The sequence below is a fragment of the Nyctereutes procyonoides genome, unplaced genomic scaffold (genome assembly GCF_905146905.1).
Source record: "Nyctereutes procyonoides isolate TBG_1078 unplaced genomic scaffold, NYPRO_anot_genome, whole genome shotgun sequence".
Taxonomy (NCBI): Eukaryota; Metazoa; Chordata; class Mammalia; order Carnivora; family Canidae; genus Nyctereutes; species Nyctereutes procyonoides.
In genome coordinates, this window is record NW_026575126.1 from 26,905,386 (window position 1) to 26,931,661 (window position 26,276).

At 41.9% G+C, this 26,276-nt stretch overlaps 1 protein-coding gene across 1 annotated transcript in view; it reads right to left on the bottom strand.

The window, feature by feature from the left end:
* The window catches only part of PLPPR5 (phospholipid phosphatase related 5), a 126,124-nt gene extending 102,150 nt beyond the window's left edge, over nucleotides 1-23,974 (bottom strand). The window contains exon 1 of the mRNA XM_055339342.1: nucleotides 23,741-23,974. Within this exon, the coding sequence (XP_055195317.1) occupies nucleotides 23,741-23,944 (204 nt within the window). The 5' untranslated portion in view covers nucleotides 23,945-23,974. The remainder of the gene's footprint in view (nucleotides 1-23,740) is intronic.
* Between the last annotated feature and the right edge of the window lie 2,302 nt (nucleotides 23,975-26,276).

The following is a 26,276-nucleotide window of genomic DNA, read 5'->3' on the forward strand; positions in this document are numbered from 1 at the left end:
CCCTCAAAGGATGAATGCTTTGTCAAGTCCTGGGGACCTGGTGGCTCAGTCTATGACACATTTAGGCCTGGGCATGAGATGAAGTTGCGCCCAAGGAGGATGAGGAGAACTCTGCTAGGGATAGTGCTTCCAAATAGGGGTTCTTGCATTTAAAAAGAGACTCATGGAAGAAGTATTCTTCTGCTAGACATCATCAACTTTGCACGTGATTCCAGAACAAGGGTGGTCACTGTGCAATCATGAGAGGAACCACCAAGAGCAGAGCAGACACATATTATGTCAGAGTGGAAAGATAAGAGAAACCTGGATCTTTGATCTGCTGTTCAGATACTGAATTAGACATTTTGGGGCCATCCTAATGGCATTCCCTGTTGTATGACATAATAAATTTTCCTTATTGTTTAAATGGTTAAGTTGGAGTTTTCTGTTATGTGAAGATGAAAACAATCTAATTGATAAAAGAATATAGCCTTGAACTTAGTGATGAAAAAAATCTCATGAAAGTTGATGCTTTTTACATGGCACACGGCTTAAAAGGATAGAGTTATGTTTACCAGAAGCAAAGTTAAATAGAGCGCAGACTGGAGAATAAGACTGCAAGAAGGAGGAGGAGAAAGAGCTTTACAGGTAGGGTGACAATATAGTTCATCATCCAAACCATTACACTTTGGAGTGTGAAATAAAAGCTTAGTAATACTAATATCAAGACAACAGGAATAAACCGGGACTGACCCAGGCAAACCAGGACACATCGTTGCCAAAATTATAGAACACAGAACATAAATAATGCCTTGGAGGAGGGAAAGTATGAGATGTCCTTGAGAGACAGTAAGTGGCCCAATTTGGTTTGCAATGTAGACTAGATGGGAGGGCTGATAGGAGATTATATTGGGACGGTGATGTAAATGCCTTGAGACCCAAGATAAGGTTAGTACTTCATTTTGTTCACAGTGGGAGGCTATGAAATTTCTGGGCAGGGGAGTGGTGTGATCAGACCTATGCTTTGGGAAAATCAATCGGGAAGCAGAGGAGATGAGCAAAAGGGGGAGAAGTCTGTTAAGTCACTATTGCAGTAATCCTTCTAGGTAATGAGCCAAGCTTATAACAGTGGGGGAAACAAAGGGAAACATGCCAATAATGAGGACAAAAGGGCAGAAAGAAAGAAAGAAAGGCTTAAGGATAAATTTTGAGACTGCCTACAATTGTGGAGTGGGAAATAAAAAGAGAAGTAAACAGAGGACTTAGAGCAGGAGTGTTCTAGAGTCTGAAGAAAATGATCTCGTCAAGGAACTCAGGAAAGGAGAGACTTTCAAGGAGGGGTGGGCAGGTGGTCCTTGATTGGTGCTTCAGTGCCGTAAGGAAATAGAGGAAGTTAATGTCCAAGCAAGAAGGTTGTTGGTGACCTCCAAGAAAGGGTTTGACAGTGACAAAAACAGGGAATTTTTTGTGTTTCCTTTGCCTTTCAGAAAACCTTGTCAGTGGAATCAGTGCAGCAATTCCTCAAACCATCTAACCTTAAAAGACCTGATAGTGGGTTCAACTGAAATAATGAAACCATTTTGGTGAGTAGAAGGTGGAGCTCGGACATGGCTTACAGGTGTGTCATCCTACTTCAATCTCGGCTCTGCATCACTCTCTTCACAAAGCCAGAGTCACTTCAGTATGCTTCTATCCCTTCTGTCCCCAATCCTTAAGCTCAGGTCTATCTGATCTTTGAAAACTCTGACCTTAGACAAGAGGGATTTACACAGCTTCAGCCCAAGGCCTGTGATTCAGTATCAAATCTCTGTTGCTAATTCTGGCCTATATTTGATAACGAAAGTTATACATTGTTCCTGAAATGCAATTTCTATTTTGTGCCTGATCTCTACTAGCTGATCTCTGTTCCTGAGGCTCTGTTTTAGTCACCTAGTCAGAAACCTCGTCTCCCTAAGGAGGAGACTATCTGTTCCCATCTGTCTTCCAGGCACTGGAGTTCTTCTGCTTAACTCTATACAGTGGCAAAGTCCCTATTCTCTTACTTGGCAGCAGACCTTCCTCAACCCACTGGCTCCTAGAGTCTTAGGCATTGCGTTCCATCCAATACCAGACCATGCTACTATTCCCCACTGGCCTCCCTGAAACGCTTTCCCAGAATCCCTGTCTTCTGTAACTTTAGCTTCCACCACCCATGTTCTGCTGTAGGACCAGGTGCCCAGAGCACCTTTGAGGGAGTCTACCTTTCTGTGTGTCCATTCCTCAATTGTTTCGATGTCCCAGCGCTTCCTGACTTAATTCATTCTACTGGGTTACAGATTGGGCCGTCTGCCTTACCTTATACATGGTGATAGGTTTTTTAAAAATTCCAGTCTCACCTTTGCAAAGGGCATCAAGGAGATGAGAAAAGGGGAAGCTTATGTCTGTATTCACTACAAGTGGGAGCACTAGTAACTTGGTTCAGAAGAGATTCTATACTACCCTCATACATTAATAAAATTCATGGCATGTGCTTCGTGTACTTGGAGATATACAGGAAGCAGAGAGAACTAATCCATGAACACAGATTACAGCAGCATATTTGTTGCCAATATTTGCAGTATGAATAAAGTTGTCAACAATAATATTTTGATGACAATACTTGTACAATACTTTGTACAAAGCCCATGTGTAATGTCAAACAGTAAAGTGTTAAGTTCTCTCTCTCTTTTTTTTTAAGATTTTATTTATTTATTCATGAGAGAAACAGAGAGAGAGAGAGAGAGAGAGAGAGAGAGAGAGAGGCAGAGACGCAGGCAGAGGGAGAAGCAGGCTCCATGCAGGGAGCCCGACATGGGACTTGATCCCGGGTCTCCAGGATCAGGCCTTGGGTGGAAGGTGATGCTAAACCACTGAACCACTGGGCTGCCCAGTGTTAAATTCTCTAGATGTCTATCTAATCTGATCTGATGGCTCTGGTAACTGAGCACAAACACAGACATAAGCTTCTCTCTCTCTCTCTGTTGTTTTTTTTTTTTTCCTTAAGATTTTATTTACTTGAGAGGGAGAAAGACAGAGATTGCATGAGTGGTGGGGAAAGGCAGAGGGAAAGGGAGAAGCAAGGGAGAGGAAGAACAGACTTCCCACTGAGCAGGGAGTCCAACACAGGGCTCAATCCCAGAGATCATGACCTGAGTCCATGGTAGATACTTCACCAACTGAGCCACTAGGCATCCTGACATAAGCTTCTCTTGATAGGGCTATTTGCTTGGAAAGGGATTGACTGGAATCCAGAAACATTAACATGATCAGAACCTTTCATAAAATGAAGAGAGGAATGCTTCCCCATTTCCAAGATAGCTGGGCCCAAGCTCCATTACACCACAAAGAATAAATAATGTGTCCTCTTGAGGATGGTGATGAACATCATAACATTTGTTACTTTCTTATACAATTTTCCCACTGCATTGCAAGATACTTTTTATCATTTAACCTCCATGTCTAGCAAGTTGCCTAGCATATAAAAGATATTCACTAAGAATTGTGTGAATGAATGAATATTTGATTGAATAAATGATAGAGGAAGAAAGGAAGGAAGAAAGAGAGGGAGGAAGAAAGGAGGGAAGGAAGACAGGGAGGAAGGACTGTGACAGAATTACAGTCTTTGGGCACTTGTTGCCACTATGTGTGCTGGAGATGAGACATAATCCTATTATTAAAAAAAAAAAAAGCAAAAGCAAGAATGCCTAAACACTACCATGATTAACCTTTCTCCACAACTTCATTAACATATATGAAGAACTGGCAAAAGGAAGAGGCAACAGGGAGAGTCTACACAGGGTCATGAATCCTTCCCTCCCACAGCAAGACAATGTGGAAAGGAAATCTGTAAAATGCCCTGATTCAAGTTTAAGTTTCAAAAGTACTCTAATATTTCCATAACCCCCCCAATATTTCAACCTTGATGAAAAAGAATATTCTATTTAACGAAGTGTTTTAAAAATCATATTTGAAACAATTACAATCAACCAAGTATTTGTTAATTTGAGAAAACATCTTCAAAAATCTATTCAGGTGTGTCTTCTGAAGTACAGATCAAAATGGTGCATATCTATTCAACAGTATTCCCACAATTAGTGAAAAAGTAGACTATGAAATGATGAAGTTTCTTTCAAATAACAGGGGGTGGGGGGGAAAAAGTCTAGATCTGCCCTGAGAATACAGTTTGCCACTCGCCTTAAGCGCTCGGCTATCGATCACTCAAAAGCTGGCTGGTAAAAATTGGGATGTGCTGTAAGTGAGAAAACGTACTAGATTTCAAAGACTTTGCACAAAAAGCCATGGGACATAATTTATTGGTACATTTGTATACTGATTACCTGTTGAAATATTTTGGATATACAGACTTAAGTAATATATAATTAATTTCACCTATTTTTAATTTTTAAACATTAAAAAATGTGTCTACTATAAAACTTAAAATATTATTTGCATCATATTGCCATTGGATAGTATGGGGCTAGATTCTATTTTTACATCCCCTGGCCCATCATCATTGTAGGTGGCTCAATAGGTCCTGGGTTTCCAGAGGAACCAGAGCAGATGGAAGAGCTACAGAGGTATCATGGGTATAGATTTTTAAACCTTTACTTAGCATGCAAAACTGACTGGCCTTCTAAGGTAGGAGTATAACATCAGACATGAGCAGAGCTTTTAGAAAACTTTCCGTCATGTTTCTTTATTATATTATCTTCATCTTTAAAAGATAAAATGATCTACAATAGGGATTCCACTAAAGAACTGAGCATACATTTGTGGGTGGATTAAATAAACACACGTGAAAACTCTAGTGTGCTGTGTGGGTATTTGACCGTGTGGGTAAATGACTGTCCTGTCATTTGTCATGTTCCTGAATTGGATAGAGTTCTGGCTTGGCAATCACATCTGAGGTCTAACCTGCAACAACCCATTTACTACCCGTTATTCCTACATGTTCTAACTAAAACAGATCAGAGAAATCAACTCACAAAATCAATCTACCTTGATTGGTTTTTTTCCTACCTTCCTTTCTGAAAGCAATGTTATTATTGTTTCTTTAGACATGTGCTAATGTATCTACAATTTCTAACCTAGCTTTTCTTGGCCATGATTTTTTGCTGATCAACTAGGATTCTCAGGTAACCTTTTTATAGACATCAGCTATTTAAATGCAGCAAGTTCAATAAACTTTTTTTTAAGTGAACTAATCCCTTCCTTTATCTAGCTCCTCATCTTGACATTACTTAAGCATACCTTCTTCCTGGTATGTTTTTATCAGGTTAGTGTCCCTGTGAGTGGCTAACGCTTGTAGATAATTTGCTAAGGAGGGGTGGCTTCTCTTTTCTTAGGGAACTGTCCTCTTACGTAGAGAAGGCTCTCAAGAACATCTGTATCATATATAGTGTGTACGTATACTATAGGGTATGAAGCTTTTGGAAAGTACTTGTAAATCAGTCCTGTAAACCAGTAACCAAAGAACCAAGGAATGTTCTTTCAAAATGCCCACGCAGAACTCAAACAAAACCACCTCTGATGTTATGACCTATAAAGTAGGTCATGAATATAACTGGAAGCAAAAGTTGTAAAATCTTTTGACGGCCCCAAACTTTTATCAAGCGTAAAAGGAGAAAAGCAGAAATGAGTTTAAAAATTCTCCCAAGGTCTACGATGGCCAAGTCTCAACTATGAATTCCTGACTCTTATCTATCTTTAAATTACCAGAATCTATTTCCTGGCACTGAGAAGACAGTCAATGAAAATTTCCTGAAAAAAGAAAGGGAGGAAGGAAGGGAGGATGGGAGGAAGGGAGGACGAGTGGGAGGAAGGGAAAGAGACATAGGAGAAAGGAAAAGAGGCTCCACTTTGTTGATTCGCGAACAACGTAACTGCCACCTGAATGGACGGTATTAGCTATGACAAATGCAGGATCTGACAGGACACTTGTGTACCTGACACCATGGCCGTGCCTTGGTGCCAGTGCGTCCTCACCCCTCTACACACTCATATGCAGACAGTTCGTATGGCTTAGAATTCATGCCTCTGCTTATACTTTAATATATTAAAATATTTATTCATATCACATATCCAGTGGCAGGACAGCTTTCTTTTTTATGGTACTATGAGAATCCACAGCCCTCTCATTTACATTTTTATCATTTCTGTATATTTGGGATCCTACATCAATTAAGAATAATTTGGGAAAAGCAGAATTGAAAAAAAGGAGATATGAAAAGATGGCTAAATACAAACAGACCCCAGGTTAAGATTATAGTACCTAATATATATATTTTTTCATCTCCATCCTATTTACTGGTCTAGCTTTTTTCTCTAATTCAAAACATCCACAAGACATACATTTTTTTCTGGTTGTTTATTTCAACCCATTATTATCTGGATTCACTAGCTGAATACGTTTATATTTTTAGACCCACCTCATTTTACTTTATAATGCTACATTTTCAGTTAGCATCTCAGCTATTTGATGTTCTTCTGGGATTCTTATCTCATCCCTTAAGCCTCCTTTGCTCCATCAGTGGTGGTTCATTGTTGCATTCAGACTAGTCCCAATTACACATAAATTATTGCTCTTTTCACACTTGCTCCTAACTCTGTCCTTCTATAAATTATTTATGCAGTCAAAGGGACTAAATAGAGGAAAAACTCCTGGATCCCCTCAATACATCATTTGCGTGTCACTGGAGGGTAGTAGAAAAGGAATGGGTTTTAGAACCAGGAAGACCCTTCTGGTTTCAAATTACTTAATTTTATGCAAATTACTTTTGATTTTTTGAGTCTCAGTTTTGTCTTTTGCAAAAGGATGATGATAATACAAAATGATAGAACTGCTGTGAAAATTAAATTAGCCTCTCCCAAAATTAACATGTGCAAAAGCATTAGCTTCTATACAATGAGCACCTACCATAAGAAAGCTGAGAATCAATGAGGTCAAGTAATTACACAAGTTAGCAGTAGATCCAAGATCCGAACCCAGGTAATATCTGATTCTAAATCGACCTCAATAATTATTAGTTCTTTTTTTCTCTTCCAACCAAATCTAAACATGCCTGTCCCTCATGGACGCATCCTATCATTGAGTAGCCAAAATGCCATGTTCCCAGAGAAGCTTTATCTATAGCTTAAGTCCAAACTGATGATTTTCTTTGCTAGGCTACCACGGCATTTCACTAGCTATTCATTAATACATCAAACTGTGACTTAGTGCCTCCTAAATCTCAGTCACTCCTCTAGACCTGGGATGAGTTTTCGAAATGTTAAGGTTACATCAGCATGAGCCTGCACCCCTGCCTGGACTGTAAACCTCCTGAGGTCCTCATTATTTTCACTCTGGTTACTGTTGTCTTTATTCACTGCAAAGTAGGTTACAAACAAAGGTTTAATACATCAGGGACACATTCTAATCTAAGTTCTGCCACTGTTTGAGCTGCAAGACTATGAGCAAATCTAATTTTCCTAAGCCTGGATTTCATCATCTCAACATGATTACAATCTATGTTGCATTATTATTGTGAGCCATTCTGTGAATGACAGAGCCTTACACAAATGTAAAGGGTCATGTTGTTGCTACTGCTGGTGTCTCACTGTTACTAATGAGTGCGTGAATATCAGAAGGAATATTCAGCAGATCACTTGTGCACTAGCAACTGTAAGGTCCAAAGTCTGGTTCCACACCAATGCTTTCTTAATTCCATTAGCCTATACCTGTTGTTTAGACTCTGCTCAGAATCGGTTTCTGTTCTCTGATGGCCGCCTGCTGGGAAGGGGTCCTCGTCCTGCCTGCTGGTGATCCTGATGTGGGCTGCTGACCCCCAGCACTGTGGACTGTATGTGTAGGGCCTCATCCCACAATCCAGTTCAGTTCCCCAGGTCCCCTGGACTTGCCTGTTCTGACCAGCCCACCCTGTCTTACTCATGTGCACCTTTTTTTTTAAGATTTTATTTATTTATTCATGAGAGAGAGAGAGAGAGAGAGAGAGAGAGAGAGAGGCAGAGACACAGGCAGAGGGAGAAGCAGGCTCCATGCAGGGAACCCGACGTGGGACTCGATCCCGGGTCTCCAGGATCAGACCCTGGGCCGAAGGTGGCGCTAAACCGCTGAGCCACCCGGGCTGCCCTTCATGTGCACCTTTATGAGACTACACCACGTCTTTGCTTCCTCCATACGGCCCTGCTCTGTTCTACTTGTTAGTGTACCAGTTCCAGGCTACCATCTCTTCGGTAACCTTGGGGCAGCACTGGCCTCTGAAGACCAAGTGACCCTCCAAGAGAGCTACTTGCCAGAAGCCTGCCTGCCCACAGTCCATGCTGCCATCCTCACTTGGCCTTCTCAGCCCTACATGTACCACCAGCCTTCTAGACCCTGTCATCAAACCCATGTCAAGTGCAAAGGCTACAGGTCTTCGAGGGAAAAAAACACTCAAATCTTGTGGTCTGTCCGAATTTCCCATCCCTTTTTTCCCATGCTCAGCTTTTCTAGGGTTGGCCAGTTTATATATTGCTCTAGCTTGGACTGTTTTAGCTCCTTACAGTTTGTGCTTCCATGCCATTAACCTGTTTTTACATGGTTCCTTTGCAACCTTTCATGTGTTTTCTCTTTCTGATTCCTTTAAGTTCTCCCTTCTAAGTGAATGAAGCCAAGACACTAGCATATTCACATCATAAAATTTATGCAAATCCAATTAATCCAATCAAAGCTTGTTTGTATAAAAGCCTGTTTTATGTGCTCTTTAAAGTCACTTCCCATGAATGGAAATCTTAATTAGATGACTAAATTTAGAAGGATAGAGCATCTTGCAAGAAAACCAAGAACATTTAATCCTTTTTTTTTTGCATTTAATCCTTAATACCATAAACTGGAAAATATGAATTTCACCTACCAGGAATAGTACTGCTCAGTTTCACATAAATTTCAATCCATGCTTTCTAAAAAAACTAGAATATCATGCTCTCAGATTTCTAGAGCAACATATAGATGTATATATTTCACTTTACCTTCCAATTTAAAATGAGGAGATTAAAGATATTTACTACACAGGTGAGCCCACCTGCTATGTAATTTAGAAAATGCAAGACAAGGTATCCTAATTATAGAAGAAAAACAGCAATAGTAACAAAAATACCCTTGCCAAATTAAATTTTAATTGTGTATATCAACATAAGCTTCCATAATTGTACCAATACCAATCTTTTAGCACTGTCCATTTTGCAAATAATGATTGAAAACCATGTAATATGTATGTCAGAGGGGCTGTCCTCTTAGGCACTATCTAATTAAAAGTTTATTTCACAGCAGTATTTTTAAGTAGGAAAATGTAAGCACTTCTGGAACACACTTGGCAGTCAAGATCAACGTGATGACTATTTCTCTAGATTCCTTAAAACTCTAAAACAATGTTCTAATGTTTTCCTTCTAGTAAACTAAATTAAAATCAGTCACAGAAACAGAATTACTTGTAAGACAGGCAGATTTAGATGTCCCATTTTGCAGACAGAGAAAGTGAGTCTAAGACATTAGAATGTGTATCAAAGATTTACCTCTTCATGCTGGTAAGGGAATCCCTGCATATTATCGTAATGTATTTTCTACTATGTGTCCTTAAGTTCTGAACCTAATTATTTCTGTGCCATCTGCCTTTCCATTACAGACATTCTTGGAGTTCCTTCAACAGGAAAGGTTTCTCCAGCCTAAATGGCTTTGTATATGTATGCTCTTGCCCTTCCCTCACTGCCCTGACTAGCCAAGGGCGCCTCCTCTCAGAAATCTCATTCCTTCTGTCTTCCTCTCTCAGGCCAGTTTTCAGGATTAGTCTATTTTAAGTCTCCCGTAACACTAAACTTTGACTTCCTTAAGGAGAGGGATCCTTTCTTCCATCTTTGAATATGTGGTGTCCATTACACATACAAAGCCTTGTCCAGGGAGAATTCAGTAACTCTTTTTTAATGGACAAACGAAGGAAAGAATTATTGAATTCCAAATCATTGTACTTCAATGTGATTGCTAGCAGGCTATATCATTTGCACCCATTGGATAAGGTAGGCAGCTAATTTGCACTTGGTTGATTTTTCACTCTAACTGGGAAATCCTGAATTTCAATGAAAAGTATCCATAAACGATAAAATCCTAATTTCATTTTCCTGGTTCCTTCTGAAGTTAACTGAAGTTGTAAGTAATTTGCCTACCAAGTAGCATTAAATCTTTCTTTACTCATTAATATCATTTTCTAAAGTACCGCTAACTTATATCACTCTCTAAGGAAACAAACTCTTGTCAAAAACAGTTCTATGTATCAAGTCAAACGTTTCAACTCTTCATTTAGGATTAGTAATGAAAATGTACAGACTATGATTCAGAGATCTGAGTGACAATAAAGTCATGACTTATTTCATTTAAAAACTCTGCCAGCAGGAGGACACCTGGGTGGCTCAGTCAGTTGTTCATACAACTCTTGGTCTCAGCACAAGTCATAATCTCAGGGTCCTGAGATGGAGCCCCACATAGAGGCCTGTGTTAGGCTCTGTGCTCAGCGCAGAGTCTGCTTGTCCTTCTCCCTCTGCTTCTGTCTGGGCTGGTGCTCTGTCTGTCTTCTCTCTCAAATAAAAAAATAAAACCTCTGAAAAAAAGAAAGAAGAAAGAAAGAAAGAAGAAGAAAGAAAGAAAGAAAGAAAGAAAGAAAGAAACTCTGCCAGCTAGCTGAATCCTACATCAGAAGATCAAAAAAAGTTTTCTAATTTACCAAATAGACAAACTTTCAATGTAGAATGTATTGCTTATTTGATTTACAAAATAGAATGGAAGATGATATGCTCTTTAAATCCACCAATTCATTCTAAAAAAAAAACGGGGAGAAGTATTGAAATACATAATATGTCACATCTGATGAAGAGAAAGCATATGCTACAGAAATGCTTACAGAGTAACAATTTACAGTTGTAAAATTTTGTGCTGTGGACAATTAAAGATGGGGGAAATATGGTTACAGAAGCAAAAATATGATGATGTTAAAGATTTTTAAAACAAAATGATAGGTGTTTGAAATATTCTCCATCTGAAGTAAATATTTTGAACTATATTTTATATGACTGATTAAATTTACAAATAAATGAATAAATGAAAATAATGAATGTGCATGGGGAAAATATCTGAAATCAGGGATGACTGGTAACTAAAACATTAAAAAATGGATTTTGGAAAGATAATTTGGACTTTATAATGTAAGTAACTAGCAATGGGTACCCCAAAGAACTTCAATTCCTGCTTCTCCAATTGTGTTCTTTAAATACATTAATAATTACTAATATCTACCATTTGAAAGGCATTATATTAGGCACTATGCAGTGAGCAAGAGGCAAAAATATACAAGACATATTTTCTGAATTTAAATTCCTTTTTATGGGCAAAATACTCTCATGTAATTAGTTATACTACATAAATATGTAGTGTACTACATTGTATATGTGACATACAACTGGAATTTTAACAATTATCTGACTGCAAGACAGCAAATCCACTTAGAAGATGTTGCCTGGAGTTCTACCTCAAGGACTGAAAACCTAGATCAGTCTCATTTGGGAAGAAAATGCCACAATTTCTTAGCAATGTCTACTATGGTCATGGGAAGGAGACAGTGTACATCATCATCCAGTGCTTTTGTCTACCTGAAGAAAAGTCGAACCTACTCCCTTCACAAATGAGAAAATCAACCACAAGGAGACTTTATACTGACCCCAAGGCTAATGCATTAAAGAAAACAGTATGCAGACCTTCTGATGTATTTGCCAGGGGAGAAAGTACACCTGGAATACATCATTCAGTGCTCGTGCCCTACCTTGTCAAGTGAGGTCATCTGTGAAAGCCAGACTCAAATCCATGCCATGTGAACTTGAAAACTCTAAGTCTCAAAAGAAGAAGAAAAAGAAGGAGAAGGAGAAGAAGAAGAATCGTCAAAGTACTGAAAAATAACATCATATGATACTGGTTTCAAATGGTGAGAGGCCTGGGAGCAGACAACTCAGAGAGATAAACTTTACTTCATTGAAAGGTAAAGTGTTGGGTGCCTGGGTGGCTCAGTGGTTGAGCATCTGCCTTCGGCTCAAGACATGATTTCTGGGATCCTGGAATTGAGTCCCGCATCAGGCTCCCTGCAGGGAGCCTGCCTCTGCCTATGTCTCTGCCTCTCTTTCTCTCTCTCTCTCTCTCTCTCTCTCTCTCTCGTCTCTCTGTCTCTCATAAATAAATAAATAAAATCTTTTTTCCTTTTTTAAAGAAAGGTAAAATGTCCTAATAGTGACACTTGTTTCATACACATAAAGGGCTATGTAAGGAATCATGAGTCAGTCTGTTGGTCTCCTGCCCCAGGTGGAGTTCAAACTCTTCTAAATCAAGTATCTAATGATACAGAGGACAGAACTACTTGATTTTCTCAAGACCTCAAAGGCAGTAAAGAGCAGAAGCAATGAGGAAAGCTCACTGCCTCTCAGGCCAGTGAGTTTCTCTTCTTTCTTTCTTCCTCCCTTCCTCCCTCCCCTCCTTCCTCTCTCTCTCTCTTAATTTCAGATCATCATAAAACCTGTATATATAAAATGTATTACCAGAACTCACTATTTCCATACTATATTACGTTATTGCTACTGTACCTTTTCTTGGTCTTGCTGTCTCTCCAGCTTCCTATCCCTCGTCCACAACTACACTTTTATGGAAAGTATCTAAGAAGACAGACTATTATTCAAAAGGGATTTTAAAGGCCAGGTAGATCACTGTTGACTAGAAGCATCAAAGGAGGAGTTATGAAAGAAGTGGGATTGTGGTTGCCTAAAGTAAAGGCTGGAAAGTATTTAAGCAGATGGAAATGATGAAGAGGGAAAATAACATAAAGCACAGCACAGTAAAGAACTGACTCCTCAAGTCACTGCTATTTTGCAGAAAATGGCACTACAGGATTGGACCAAATATTTCTACAATCATTTTAAGAGTATCTTAAGTCCCTTCAAAGAAACATGACTTCAAAACATACAAAACATACAAATATATAAATGTCTATGCTTTTCCTTGAAATACACACACACACACACACACACACACATCACTGTGTATTTCTTTCACGCCTCTAACTAGTTGACAAACTTAACATAATGACTCTGCCTTGGGTGCAGTAGCTATGTTATATGTTAATTATATATAGTGTTATATTATATTGTGTTATATTAAAATAACACTATAAGACTTTGGAATCTGTGCACCAAAAATGGGTACGTTTTTATTACATCCACTTGTAGCAAGTTTCAAACGTAGTTTAACTTTTTGTCTAAAAATATTTGATGTTAGAAGCATAAAAGACATCAGAGAACCAAATGATTTGAGAATTAATGTTCTTTTTCTTTATCTGTCACCACCTTTTCACTATCACAGACAGTGTCAATTGTAAATACAATATTCAGTGAAATCTTTACAGTCAACAGTATAAAAGCCACGAGGGAAAAGCTCCCATAATAATCACATAGTCTTCCTCTCTCTCCCTCCCAACTAATACTGCTATGCGGAACAATTTCTTGCAGGTGATCTTAGCCCCACCAGGAGATGGCAAAAAAATTTGGTAAGGGGACAAAGCCCATCTCTGTGTTAAAAGCACATATCTGCCATTTTGCTAAGGTATGTCAACTTCCTTGCTGTGGGATTATGGGCCACTTGTTTAATCTTTTTGTGCCTCAATGTCCTCATCTGTAAACTGAGATTACAGTTGTGCCTATCTTCAATGATGGGAGGATTCAATTAATATATATAAAGTACTCATAAATACCCTGATAAATACCCAGTGCCCACATATGACTATTTGTATCATTCCTCATTAATTGCATGACTGTGGGCGAGTCCCTTAATTTGTCTGACCATTTGTTTGAAAATTAAGAGATGAAACTAAAGGATTTCTAAGGCTGCTTTCATGACTAACAAATCTCAGCCACAAAGAAGCATCTTCTAACATTGGATTCACATCTTTTCCAAAAATTGAATGTCAAAAAGTGCCTGATAGTGTAGCTTGAATAAAGTGTTTACTGGATTCCTATATCTGTATTCTAGACTTAGCCCCAGGAGAAATAAAAAGGGGACCCCAAATAATCATGTGATTAGGAGCCAGAATGAAGAGGAAACAAAGGTCTCTTTGTGAAAGACCAAAAGGGTTGTCACGTAGTTTTGACTAAGTCTCTTCATTCAGTTTAGTAACTGAACGAACCCAACACTGCAAAGGCACGTGTGAAGGAAGAGGTCATTGTCACCAACCCAAAGATATTATTTTGTTTTTTAACTGGAAATGTTAGGAATTCATTTTAAATTACAATATGAGGCTCCAGGTGCACTATCTCTATCCAAGACTGCTCAATTTTGGTGTCTGTGAAAACTTGGCATTCTGCTTTGAGGAGATCTCTGGAAATATAAGATGCATCTCAGTATGAAAAGTGCTTCTGTGCACCCCAGTGTGAGAAAAAGATAAATCTGAAATCTCAATTAAAAAATCTTGATAGAAAAGTACAGTTTTTGCTGGCATGATTGAAAGCACTCTAAAAAAATGGGGATCATCACATGAGAAAAACAATACACAATTTACTCAGGATAGAGGTTCTGGTTCTATCAACACAAATCCTGCTTTCCTTAGAGAGGAAATGCCACAAGCTATTTTGATAATACGTAGATATGTCAGGACTACATCTGTATTTAACTGACCTATGATTTCATAAGTCTTTTATACTTTGAAAGATTTGAAGAAGGGAAAGTTGGGATTTAATCCTGGTTTTGGGATTTGGAACAAACCAAGTAAGCTCTTTTAGCCTCATTTTCAGGGTATGCTACTCACTGAATATTGTTCAGGGAAAGAGGGAATGAGGAATACAGGGAGAGTCTTGGAAAGTCACTAACATTTTATCAGAAAAAAGCCCAACCTAAAGAGGCTGCTACAAGTCTTTTTGCTATCTGTATGTTAATTAATAACTGATTTAATTAGAGTTATGAATATGAAAAATGATTTTTTGTTGATGAAAGAAATGACTTTTAATTAGCATGATGAATGCTAAGAATAGAATCTTTATTGGTGAAATTAAATATTTTCAAGCTATGTGGATTGACTAAAATAGTTTGGACATTCTTTCTATCCTTGAATGAATAACCCATAAGACTCCAGTGAGGCCTGTAACCTATACTCCAGTGGCTTATTCTCAGCGGATCTTGGGTCCAGCCAGTGGTTTAGGATTTCTGCATGAAGCACATCAATGCAAGGGCACAGAATCCAACCTTGTCTGTGATGAACCTTTCATACAGGGGTTCATACACTTAAGACACCTCAAAGGACAAAGAGCTGTCAGTTCACTGAGCATACAGAACAGGGCATGTGGACTTTTTTTTTTTTTTTTTTGCCTGTTTTAACAAATGGTTTTTAAGTAACTGCATGCTCATCAGAATTTGGTCATTATAACCTCATTATCACAACCTTAGTTGGTGCCTGAATAACTTACCTAATGAGAATAACTGAAGAATTGGGTATGATGAAATTAGCTCTAGTCAGATTACAATACCCTGACTTTGAGATGCTTATGTCTAGTGATGGAAACGAATAAAAATAAATACAACATAAAGCAAAATATAAGGCTATTTTAATATCATAATCTGCTGAAGAGGCTAAAGGAGTCATAGAGGAGAATGTGGGAGTCCAAGAAATTTGCTTACTGCTAAGTCTGAAGAGATATAGCAGAATGTTCCAGAAAGTTGGGGGTTTTCTTGGAGGGAGAGAAGGGTGGATGGTGGAGCATTACAGAGGTTAGAAGCAAGAGAGATATAGAAATTAATCCATACAAGAAATTCCAAGTTTATTACAGACCAAATTATATATATGCACTGTATACACACACGACACAAAATTCACTCATTGAGAAATATCCACCAAAAGACTGCCTTTAGAATCTTTTTTTTCTTTTTTTTTAATTTTTAAAAATTTATTTATTCATGAGAGATGGGGATGCAGAGACACAGGCAGAGGGAGAAGCAGGCCCCATGCAGAGAGCCTGATGTGGGACTCGATCCCGGGTCTCCAGGTTCATGCCCTGGGCTGAAGGCAGCGCTAAACCGCTGAGCCACCTGGGCTGCCCCTGCCTTTAGAATCTTAAATGCACCTGGTCTGGGAAAAAAAATCTTTCGGATTCTGTTTCATACAACAATAACAAAAAAAAAATGGTGGTTTTACTGACAGTGATTTTCAAACTACATCTGTCATAATAAGACTAAAAAAAAAATAACCAGCCTGCTGAGTGAAAACTGGCACTCTCAGAAATAGTTTAAATAGTACTGAATATAGAACTCCACTTCACATATTTTAAAATATCTTCCATCCAAATGATATTCTTTATGATTTTCCAGTCTGTTAAAAGGATCCTCCTAACTATAGGTTAAGATCTCTGAGATCAGAACTTGCCACTCAACTTGATGAATGAATGGGAAGGCTGAGCTGCTCTATTGGCTATTCCACTGGTTCTAAAAGCCAATGAAGTTTTGTCTTTCAACATGTCTTTGAACATCCCATTGCCATGTCTGGTTGTAACTGAGCCTATACATTAACAAATATATGGATACTGTAAACAGCACACCGATACATAATCGATATACTTTAACTCACCTCTGTCTTCTAGAAATGGCACCATTTATGTTGGGAATGAAATTAGTGGGAAACTGCATGCAGCCAACAGAGCATTGGACTTGAAGTAATAGATTCAGATCCTAGATGTGTCATTTACCAGCTGGAGGGAACTGCTAAAGCTCCCTAGATGTATTACTGCACAGACTATATGAAAGGGTTAAAGTGAAAAATAATAGGTTTGCTTCATTCGTTTCACAGAAATGATTAAGTCACCTGATGTCATTTCACTATGTACTATCAATAAATATTATTGGCATTTATGCTAAAAGAGCAGCTATCAGTTATCGAGTACTTGATGCGTGCTCATATTTAATTCTCATAAATCATCATGTTAAGTATCATTATCTCAATCTTACAGACAAGGAAGCGGAGGCTTGCAGCTCTAACTTGCTGCACAATATCCGAACGCCTGAAGGGCAGTGAATATACCTTCCTCATTATACAAGTTCAAGCAATAGCATTGTACCTAGTACCTAGTAGATGCATTATCATTTAAAACTTTTACAAATAACGTCCTTTTGGAAAAATGCAAGTTTAAAAACTAATATGATACCGCACATGCTTAACAGATGGTATCAATATTGTTCCCTGGAAACATTATTTTGTCTCAAACTATACAAAAGATTGGGATGTAGTCATGCTATGAGCGGGCATAATCATCTCCAGTGACCAGTGGGTATATAACCCATGTAATCTGCTCGCATTATGTTTTCCTCATTTTGTCTCCAAAGTATATTCTCACCTATTTTATTCTCACAACAGCTCTGAGAGGTAGGAAGAAATAAGTCCACATTTTTCAGATAAGGTAACTGGCCCAGAAAAACCACAGGGATAACCAAGGGATAGGAGTTGGAGGGGACAAAGAAGACAGGAAGAGAACAAGGGACAAGAAGATGGGGAGAAGGAGAAGCAGAGGGAGAAGGGGAGAGAGAAAGGAGACGCAGAGGAACGCTAGCTGGTTTTTAGACCAGCCTCTGTCTTCCCCTCAGCATCACTGTCTCCTTACCAGTATGCAAAGTGGAGAGGATCTTTGGAAAAAGAGAGACAAAAAGAAATGCAGGAAGGGAAGGAAAATATGAATGAATGAATATGAATGAGACTATCTAAGTGAGGGAAGGTCCTAAGAGACATATGGAGGAGTTTAATCAGATTCATAAACCCTCAAAGTGTAGTTCTAACTTTTAGGGAATCTTGTATATCTGACAATCTGATAAAGCTACAGAGGTTCTTACTAGAAAAATGTGTTTGTGTATATGTATGTGTGAATATATATATATATATATATATATATATATATATATATATAGTATTTACACACAATTTTAATGAGTTTGCTGCACCCCAAATTTAGTGCTAAGTCCCATTTAAGAAACATGCCTTAGAAATAGAACCCCTGCCCTGTAGTGTGCAGACCTAGAAACCAGACAGCAGTTCCACATAAATGCAGGTTCCTGCAGCACTGGATCAGCATATGATACAGAGATAAGAACCATGGCTTCCGATCAGAATAACAGAAATATCTTTGAATCCCTTCTGCTGCCACCCACCTCCTTACAACATTTTGAGCAAAATGAAACAAAACAATCTCCTACACCACACTGAAACCATCATCTACACTGGGACACAAAGCTTCTGATCAAACCAGAAAAACTGAAATGGAGGGTAAAAGATTTGAGAAAAATTTGACTCCTCTAGTATTGAATCACTATGACTGAGTATCTTTAAAGATCTATTTAATGGGATAGAGGATAAAGGGATGTAATAGAAGAACTAGAGGCACAGGCTTTGGGGATTCTGACACTGTCAATGTGGAACTCCTGGCTGGCACTCCAACCTCTTCACATCCAAATTTCCTTCATAAGCTGAAGGTAAAAAATGAATTAATAGATTTAAATAATTTAACACAAGTCTGACACATAATCTGACTTAAACATATCTCTCATCTATAAGTGGATTTAATGATAGTACTACAGTGGTGAGCATTAAATGAAGTAATGCTAAATGTATCTAACACAGTGTCCGCTGCATAGGAAGTACTAGCTAGTGTCAGCCTACTTGAAAAAATAGAGGATCATCAAAGGTGAATCATTGGCTTGGTGCCAATAACAGAGTTCTGAGTTTTGCTACTCTTGCTGTTCAGACTCCCCAATTTTTGTGGGTGAGTGGGTTGAATCAGGTGGCCTCTTTCCACCTCTAGTATTTTATCAGCTCTGGAATCCACTGACAAAACACATTTTGCTAGGTGCCTTAAATAGATTATCTTGATTAATCATCACAACCTGGAGAGGACTAACGGTACAGCTAATATGTATTTAGCTGGGCACTCCTCTGATATCTAAGTGAACCCATTCCATACTCATGATAACCCTATGAGGTCAATACTCATATTATCTCCATTTTACAGTGGAAGAAACAGGTGTAGAAAGACTGGCTCAGGTTCACACAGCGGGAAAACGGCAGATCTGGGCTTCAAACCCAAGCAGTCTGACTCCAGAGTCTGTGATCTTAACCTCTCAAGAGGTAGGCGTTTTTATCTCCAGTTTATGAATAAGAAATTTTTGCCCAAGGTCACACGTAGAGTGAGAGAAATGCAGATAAGAATCCAGGCTTGTCGGACACCCATATCCGTGCTTCTTCAGCACCATGCCACAGGCATGTGTTCCAGGAGCTGAAATAGGAGCAAGCACTCAAGGCGAGGTTCAAAGAAGAAGAGGTCCATGGGAAAGCTTCAGACACTTTGATCTAATAAGCTGGAGGGCCTGGACACAAGATGTCTTTCTGTCATTATCTACCTGTCACATTTAGTGACTCAACACCCTTGGGACAACTGCAGTAGCTGCACCCCTCACAGTCTCAGAGTCCAGAGGGAGTTTCCTGAGGATGCAGACATTAGGAATCAGAAATGTTTCCTAACACTCAAATCTGCCCTGCAGATAATCCCTCATAGGATTATCATGAGTATGAAATGGGTTCACTGCTGGTTTTTTTCTGCCTTGGTTCTGGCTCTACGAAGATGAGTGTTCTAGCCCTGGTGTCCTTCAAATCACCTGTGTTGTTGCTTAATGATCTAAGGAACAAGAGCTGCTCATGGCCACTGTATCCAAAGTTGGGGTGCAGAAAATATTGTCATCCCCAAATCTTTTAATCAATGAAAAATCAAAGATCACTAATTAAATTTATGTCCATAAAATTACGTATGTGGTGCTTCAGCAAATGCTACACAGATCAAGGTGAATAGGACATTTTCAAAGAACTTATAAAGCATGTTGTCTCTGGGGCACCGGGGTGGCTCAGCTGGATTAGCATCTGCCTCCGGCTCAGGCCATGACCACAGCATCCTGGGATCAAGCCCCACTGTTGGGGCTCCCCACTCAGGAGGGAGTCTGATTCTCTCTCTCCCTCTGCCCCTCCCCCACTCATGCTTTCTCTCACACTCCATCTCAAAGAAATAAATAAGATTTTCAACAACAACAACAAAAAAGCCATCTTTGTAAATGATCCCAAGTTACAGGTATTTTCTGAAAATAAATTAAATTAATACTTCACAACACAAAACAGACTTGAGGATAAAATTTAAAGTTTGAAATTCTTATACTGGAATTTTAATAAAGGAGAGCCCTATACTACTGTCCCCAAAATGTCCTAAAACACCCCCCATTAGACTGTCCCTAGTCAATTCCCAACAAATTGAGAAAAATATTCAGCCAGGCATTCCAGGACTCATCAATGAGACGCTAGTCTTCCCCTTCAGCCGTATATCCTCAGTGTTCCCCACACACCACTCTTAGAAACAAGACAAACCACTTGCTGTTTCAAGAGTACAGCCTACGTTTTCTGCTACCAAGTGGCTATGCGTGTAGCTGCTTCTGTGATGTCCTGACGCCAAATCCATTCCAGCCTCTTCTGCAAGACACATCTCAAATGCCACCATTTCCTTCATGAGGCCCTTCCTCTAGATAAAAACAAGCTTGTCCTCTTCTGAACCCACCAAAGGTCTTCGTGGTGTGTGTATGTGTATGTGTGTGTGCGCACACTTCTATTACAGTGATTTCTATTATGACCTTGGCATATTTACCTAATTTCCCAAATTAGGCTGTAAACTCCTTAGGAGTTTGGTTTATTTCTAAAGTTTCCTTTATAACGTCTACTCTGTCTGATGTCATGCTTGCAACATAGGAATTCAATAAACATTAACTGAATTATCATTTCATTAACCATGCTAATGATTTACTGATCTCTTACCTCTTATGGAGAATCCACTATGGGCCAAGGATGACATTTATGTATTATACCTAATTTAATATTCAAAATCCTGTGACTTAGGAAATTGAGGCTTAACAAGCTTAAATAAGTTGTTCAAGGTTACACAGCAAGTAGAGTTCCCAACTGTTAACATAGCAGCAGGATGTACTTTGGATCTGAATCCAAATTTGTTAGATTCCAAACCTGGGCTCCAAATCAACACTACATAAAAGTGATAAAACTGAAAAGATATATTGCTTTTGATTTTTAGATAAATGAACTTAGCAAGTATGAAACAAAACCACAGCTTGTGGTAGTGAGGAGAGCTAGTTTTCAAATTAATCTAAAGAATTAAAAATGACTTTTAAGGTTAAAAAATATACAATACGAGGAACATTTATCAGTACAGTCCAAGAAATGTAAAAGGGGGGGGGAGACTGTCTGAGGCATTTATTTAGAATAACTTATGAGTAAACTGAATTTTGTGTTGTAACAGAAAAGGCTCCAGCTCTGGAGGTTGACCAAGTAGGGTTAAAATTCTGAGTATAACATTTTGTGTCATAACTTGGGCAAGTTACCTTATCTTTCTAAGCCTCAGTTTTTGCAAATATTAGGTGAAAATAATAACAAATGCTTTCATAGATAATGCAAATATTAGACAAGTATAAGGTATATAACTCAACAAATGATGGGCACAACTAATGTTATTATTATCAGTAATATTGTTTTCATGCAAAGTGACTGTGCTAAGCCAGTGTTTTTGAGAGGAAGGGAAAGACAGAGGTGCCATTACTGTTCCCTACCTCTCACATTGTGAGAGCATGCTATTCAGAGAAGCAGAAGAGGAAACAAGGGCCAGCAGCTCAGCTAGCCTCTAAAACCCTACATGTCCTTCTCTTCAGATGGGACTCCTAAATTCTTTCTCTTGCAACTTAAGAACTAAAAGTCAAAACGTGGAAATTAAGTCAGATCCTCCCTTTGAAAACCCCTCAATTTTTACTCTAGATGCCTGTCGCATTAGCCATCTCTCGTCCCCTCTCATAGAACATGTTCTTTAGAAGTAGTAGAAGTAGCATGGCATTTGGCATCAGTCCCATGGGCGTACAAGCACCACACCCACCATTTTTATTTTCAAGTGTTTCCATTTTATTATCTGATCCTCAGTGTCCTTAAATGTTATCTGAAGAGGAATGCTCTGAAGAATAAATGCAGTTATGGCTTATCAGTGCCCAGCACAGAGTATGCACTCAATAATGACTTCATTCCCTTTCTCCTCCTAGCTTCCCTATAAGTGGGAAATAACCAACATCTTAAGCCCAATATGTTCTCGTCTCTAACTGGCACCTGCCACCATGGACGGATGGTTAGGATCTGAAATGCGATCTCATCTAAGTAAGACACGGAATGGTAATTACCAAGGGCCAAGTTACAGACCTTATTGATTATGGTCATAACCAAACCAGTGACCTGAAAGAGACAGACTTTTTCATAAATAAATAAATAAATAAACAAATAAATAAATAAATAAATAAATCACACAGAAAAAATCCCTGGGCTATTCAGAAAACATGTGCCTGAAAACCCAACATCTGCAGAGAGAAGAAATCCCTAAAATGACTAAATTTCCTCTCCTCTCTCAGTTTTTCAAATGGAAGGGAGAGAACACAAACATGAAGGTGGAGTTTTAGCAAATTACAGTATCAAAACAAAAAAACAAAACAAAACAAGGCATTTTCTGGCGCAGGGTCTAACACTTGTCCAACCAGGACAGCCAAGCTGAATTCAAAGTCGACTATCATGGGGGCCTGAGACAAACGAAGTTACTTTGAAGTTACCAAGAAGTTCCTTGGTGGAATTCCATTATGCGTGTTAGGAACTTCTCATCTTCTGGAAAAAAAAAAAAAAAACATGAAATCATTTTCCCCTAAAACCAAAGTAGACATGAATGTCCACACCCAGTGGGTCCGAGTGATGTTCCCAACATTCATTCGTTGAGACTGACACGTTCCACCACTGGACCTCAAACTTCCCTTTCCCTCTCCTCTTCGTGTCCTAACTGCCTGTCATGTGTTGAGAGCTGGAGAGCGCGGGCAGCACCGCGGGGAGGACACCTGCACGCTCGGACCCTAGCCAGGACCCATCCCGTCCTCCGAAGAGCCAGCACCAGGTCCCCTACCGGGAACTTCGCACCATGTTCACATACGTGGATTACGATGTGATCGCCATCCTAATAATGACCTACGTGTGTGTGTGCGTGTGTCCGTAAACACACACACACACACACACACACACACACACGCCGTAAATCCGCCAGGCCCTCGCAGCCAGGCCGTCAGAGCAAAGCACCTAAGCTGCCCCGAGAGCCAGGGCCGAGCCGCCTTTCAATGCATCTTGTCCTCCGGCTCCTGCTGGAATTTCCAGCAGCCCCTGCCGGGAGCCTCTGCACCTGCAGTTCCCGGAGTCCGCTTTAGGCGCCCGGTCCTGGTCAGCTTAGCCCCCCGGGCACTTGCATCTGGAAGGAAGGCGGTGGTGCCCCGGGAGCCGGCGCCCCCCTCCCCCCCCGCCCCCGCCCCCGAGGCCGAGGCCAGCTCCAGGTCGCTGGGCGCGGAGGCACCGACCCGCCCGCGGGCTCCCCTGCGCCTCCGCGGGGATCGGGGCCGCCGGCCGCCCGCCGCACGCTCCCCCGGGGCGGGGGCTGCGCTCGGCTCGCCCAGGAACTCCGCCGCCCCGACCTCGGCGCCCCCCCCCGCCCCCTGGCGGCGAGGGCCGGCCGGAGGGCGTCGGACGCGAGCCCCCCCCCCCCCCCGGCTTACCACGAGCACCGGGACCCCGGCGGCCAGCGAGTAGAGGAGCGCGGGGGGCACGGCGCTGCGGTCCTCCGGGCCCGGGTAGGGCTTGCGGTAGGCGCTGTCGTGGCAGAAGAAGCCCTGCACGTTCACGCTGAACGTGTCGGTGTACTCGAAGTAGTACGCCAGCATCACCGTCCCTGCCATGATCACCATCTGGAAATAGAGCATGCTGCTGCCGAGCGCCGCGGGCCGCCGCGGGGGGCCCCTGCCGGGGCCGCGGGGCCGCCACCGGGGGCGGCGGGACGGCGAGGCGCGGCCGCGGGCAGAGGCGGAGGCAGCGCCGGGAGCCGAGGCGCCGGCAGGCTGCGGAGGAGGCGGCCGTCCCCCCGGACGAGCCCCCGCTCCCCTCCCCGCCCCCGCCCGCCGCCCGCCGCCCGCCGCAAGCGCCGCCCGCCCGGCCGCGGGGTCGCGCGGGAGGGCGGGGAGTCCCCCGGAGGCCGGCGGCGGCCGCAGCGCCCGCGGGCGGCGGAGCGAGCAGCGAGCGTCGGCGCCGCAGCAGCGCGGGCGCAGCCCCCGGGCCGGCCCGGAGGAGGCGGCGTCGGCGGACGCGGCGGCACAAGCCGGGCGGGCGCAGTGGAGCTGCCGGCGCTGCTCGCGGGGGGAAAAGCGGAACCGGGGGGGGGGAGGGGAGGGGAGGCAGCAGAGACGGAGCTTCTAGAAACTCCTTTCTGAGGCAGCAGCGGGGCCGTGGCCGGAACCCGCGCGACGCCGGGGAAGCCGGTGCGCGGCCGCGTCTCGGGAGCGCAGCGCCCGCGGGGCGCCCTGGCGAGTGTCCCCGGCGCGCGCCCCGACCCGACCCCCGCGCAGCCGCCGCGCCGCGCCGCGCCGCGCCGCTTCCCAGGCGCCCTGACAGCGGCGCAGGGCGTTTCACATTCCGACTTTCTCTGCTCCCCGCCGGCCCCGCGGGGCCTTGAACGCAGAGCCACAGTCACAGTTCAGCAGCGCCAGGAGCATCTGGCATAACGGCCCCTTCCTCCTCCGCGTGCTCCCCACTCGCTCGTCCTCTGCCAGCTCCTCTCTAGCTGCTCCCGGGAGGAGGCACTGCAGGGGCCGGGGGCGCAGCGGCGCCTGCCGCCCGGCGAGGGGAGGGGGCAGGGCGCCTCATCCCGCTCTGCCCGGAGCTCCGGGGACTGCGGGGACTCTCCACGGCTCGGGCGGACGGGGAGGGACACCAGCGCGGGCTCACGCCACGCGCGTACGAAGCACGCCCGTACACGGGCACGCACGCGTGTGCATAGCTCTGTAAGGGGCTGTGCAGCTGCAGGTCTGTAAAGAACCCAGTTTGGGGATGCCTTGTGGGTGCAGGCTCAGCCAGCGAACTTGGGGGTGGCGGTGGAGGTGGAGGTGGAGGTGCAGGTGGGGGAGGACCTTAGCAGAGCCGGCCGCTGCTCACAGCCTCCCCTCGGAAAGAACAGGTGAGGAAGCATATGCTAGAGACAGGGGGATGAGAATATTCCCAGAGCCCTTCCCCTCTGGTTAACATGTAGATTACTTTAGCAGGCTTCCAGAACATTCATTCATTTTGATGGGTTGTACTTGATGATTTTTAGAGGTGGATCTTTAGCATCAGGAAAAAAGCAGCATTGGTAGGCTAATAAGGCCATTTAAATTTGGCAAAAGATTGGTATGTTGGGGAAGTAATAGCAGTGGGAAATGTCCTTAATGAGGGATACCTTATCCACCACATGTTATTAAACATCATTTGATAACTACTTGCTAGATAAAAGACCCTGAACAACATGTATAATAAGCAATTTGGGGCAGTGGGAGGAAATCGTTCCTTAATGGACAAAAGTGGCTTGCCATATTATGAAAATGTAACTACTACAAAGATACATGATTTAAAAACCCATTCAGAGAATCATATGAAGAGCTTGAGAGTGTTTAAACTGCCCCTCTGGTTGTACCCAGGCATCTCCCAAACCTTCCTACTTAATAGAATTTTTGAAATGGTCTTAATATTTTAAGGGTAGATTTTAAGGGTCGTTAGGATTAAGGAAAGCGATGGAGGTGATTTATCCGAGCCAATGAAAACATGCATTATTTTTGAAATTAAAATGCATGTACTGCATTGTTAACGTGTATGGGGTGCCTAGACCTGTGGGTGTAACAGAGCAGGGTCCTAGTCTGTCCTGTTCACTCTCTTGTCCCCAGCATGAGCAGCGTATGCCACATTGTAGGTATTCAGTAAATATCTGGTGAGTAAATTAATGACTGTGTTCCTCTAAGGACAGTGGCGAGGTACATGTCAAGACTTAGGGAATCATAATCTTGACGTCCATGCCCACTTACATGGCATACTGGCACTGAACGTATACGGTTAATGTAAGCGTAGCAGCTCTGGTATTGCTTCAGTTCAAATCCAAGCTCTGCCACGTACCAGCTCTGGAAACCTGGCCAAGATGCTTGACTCTTCTGCTTTAGTTTCGTCACTAGTAAAATCAGGATAACATTATTACCAACTAATACAAGGTTGATACGAGGATTAATGATGCTCAGT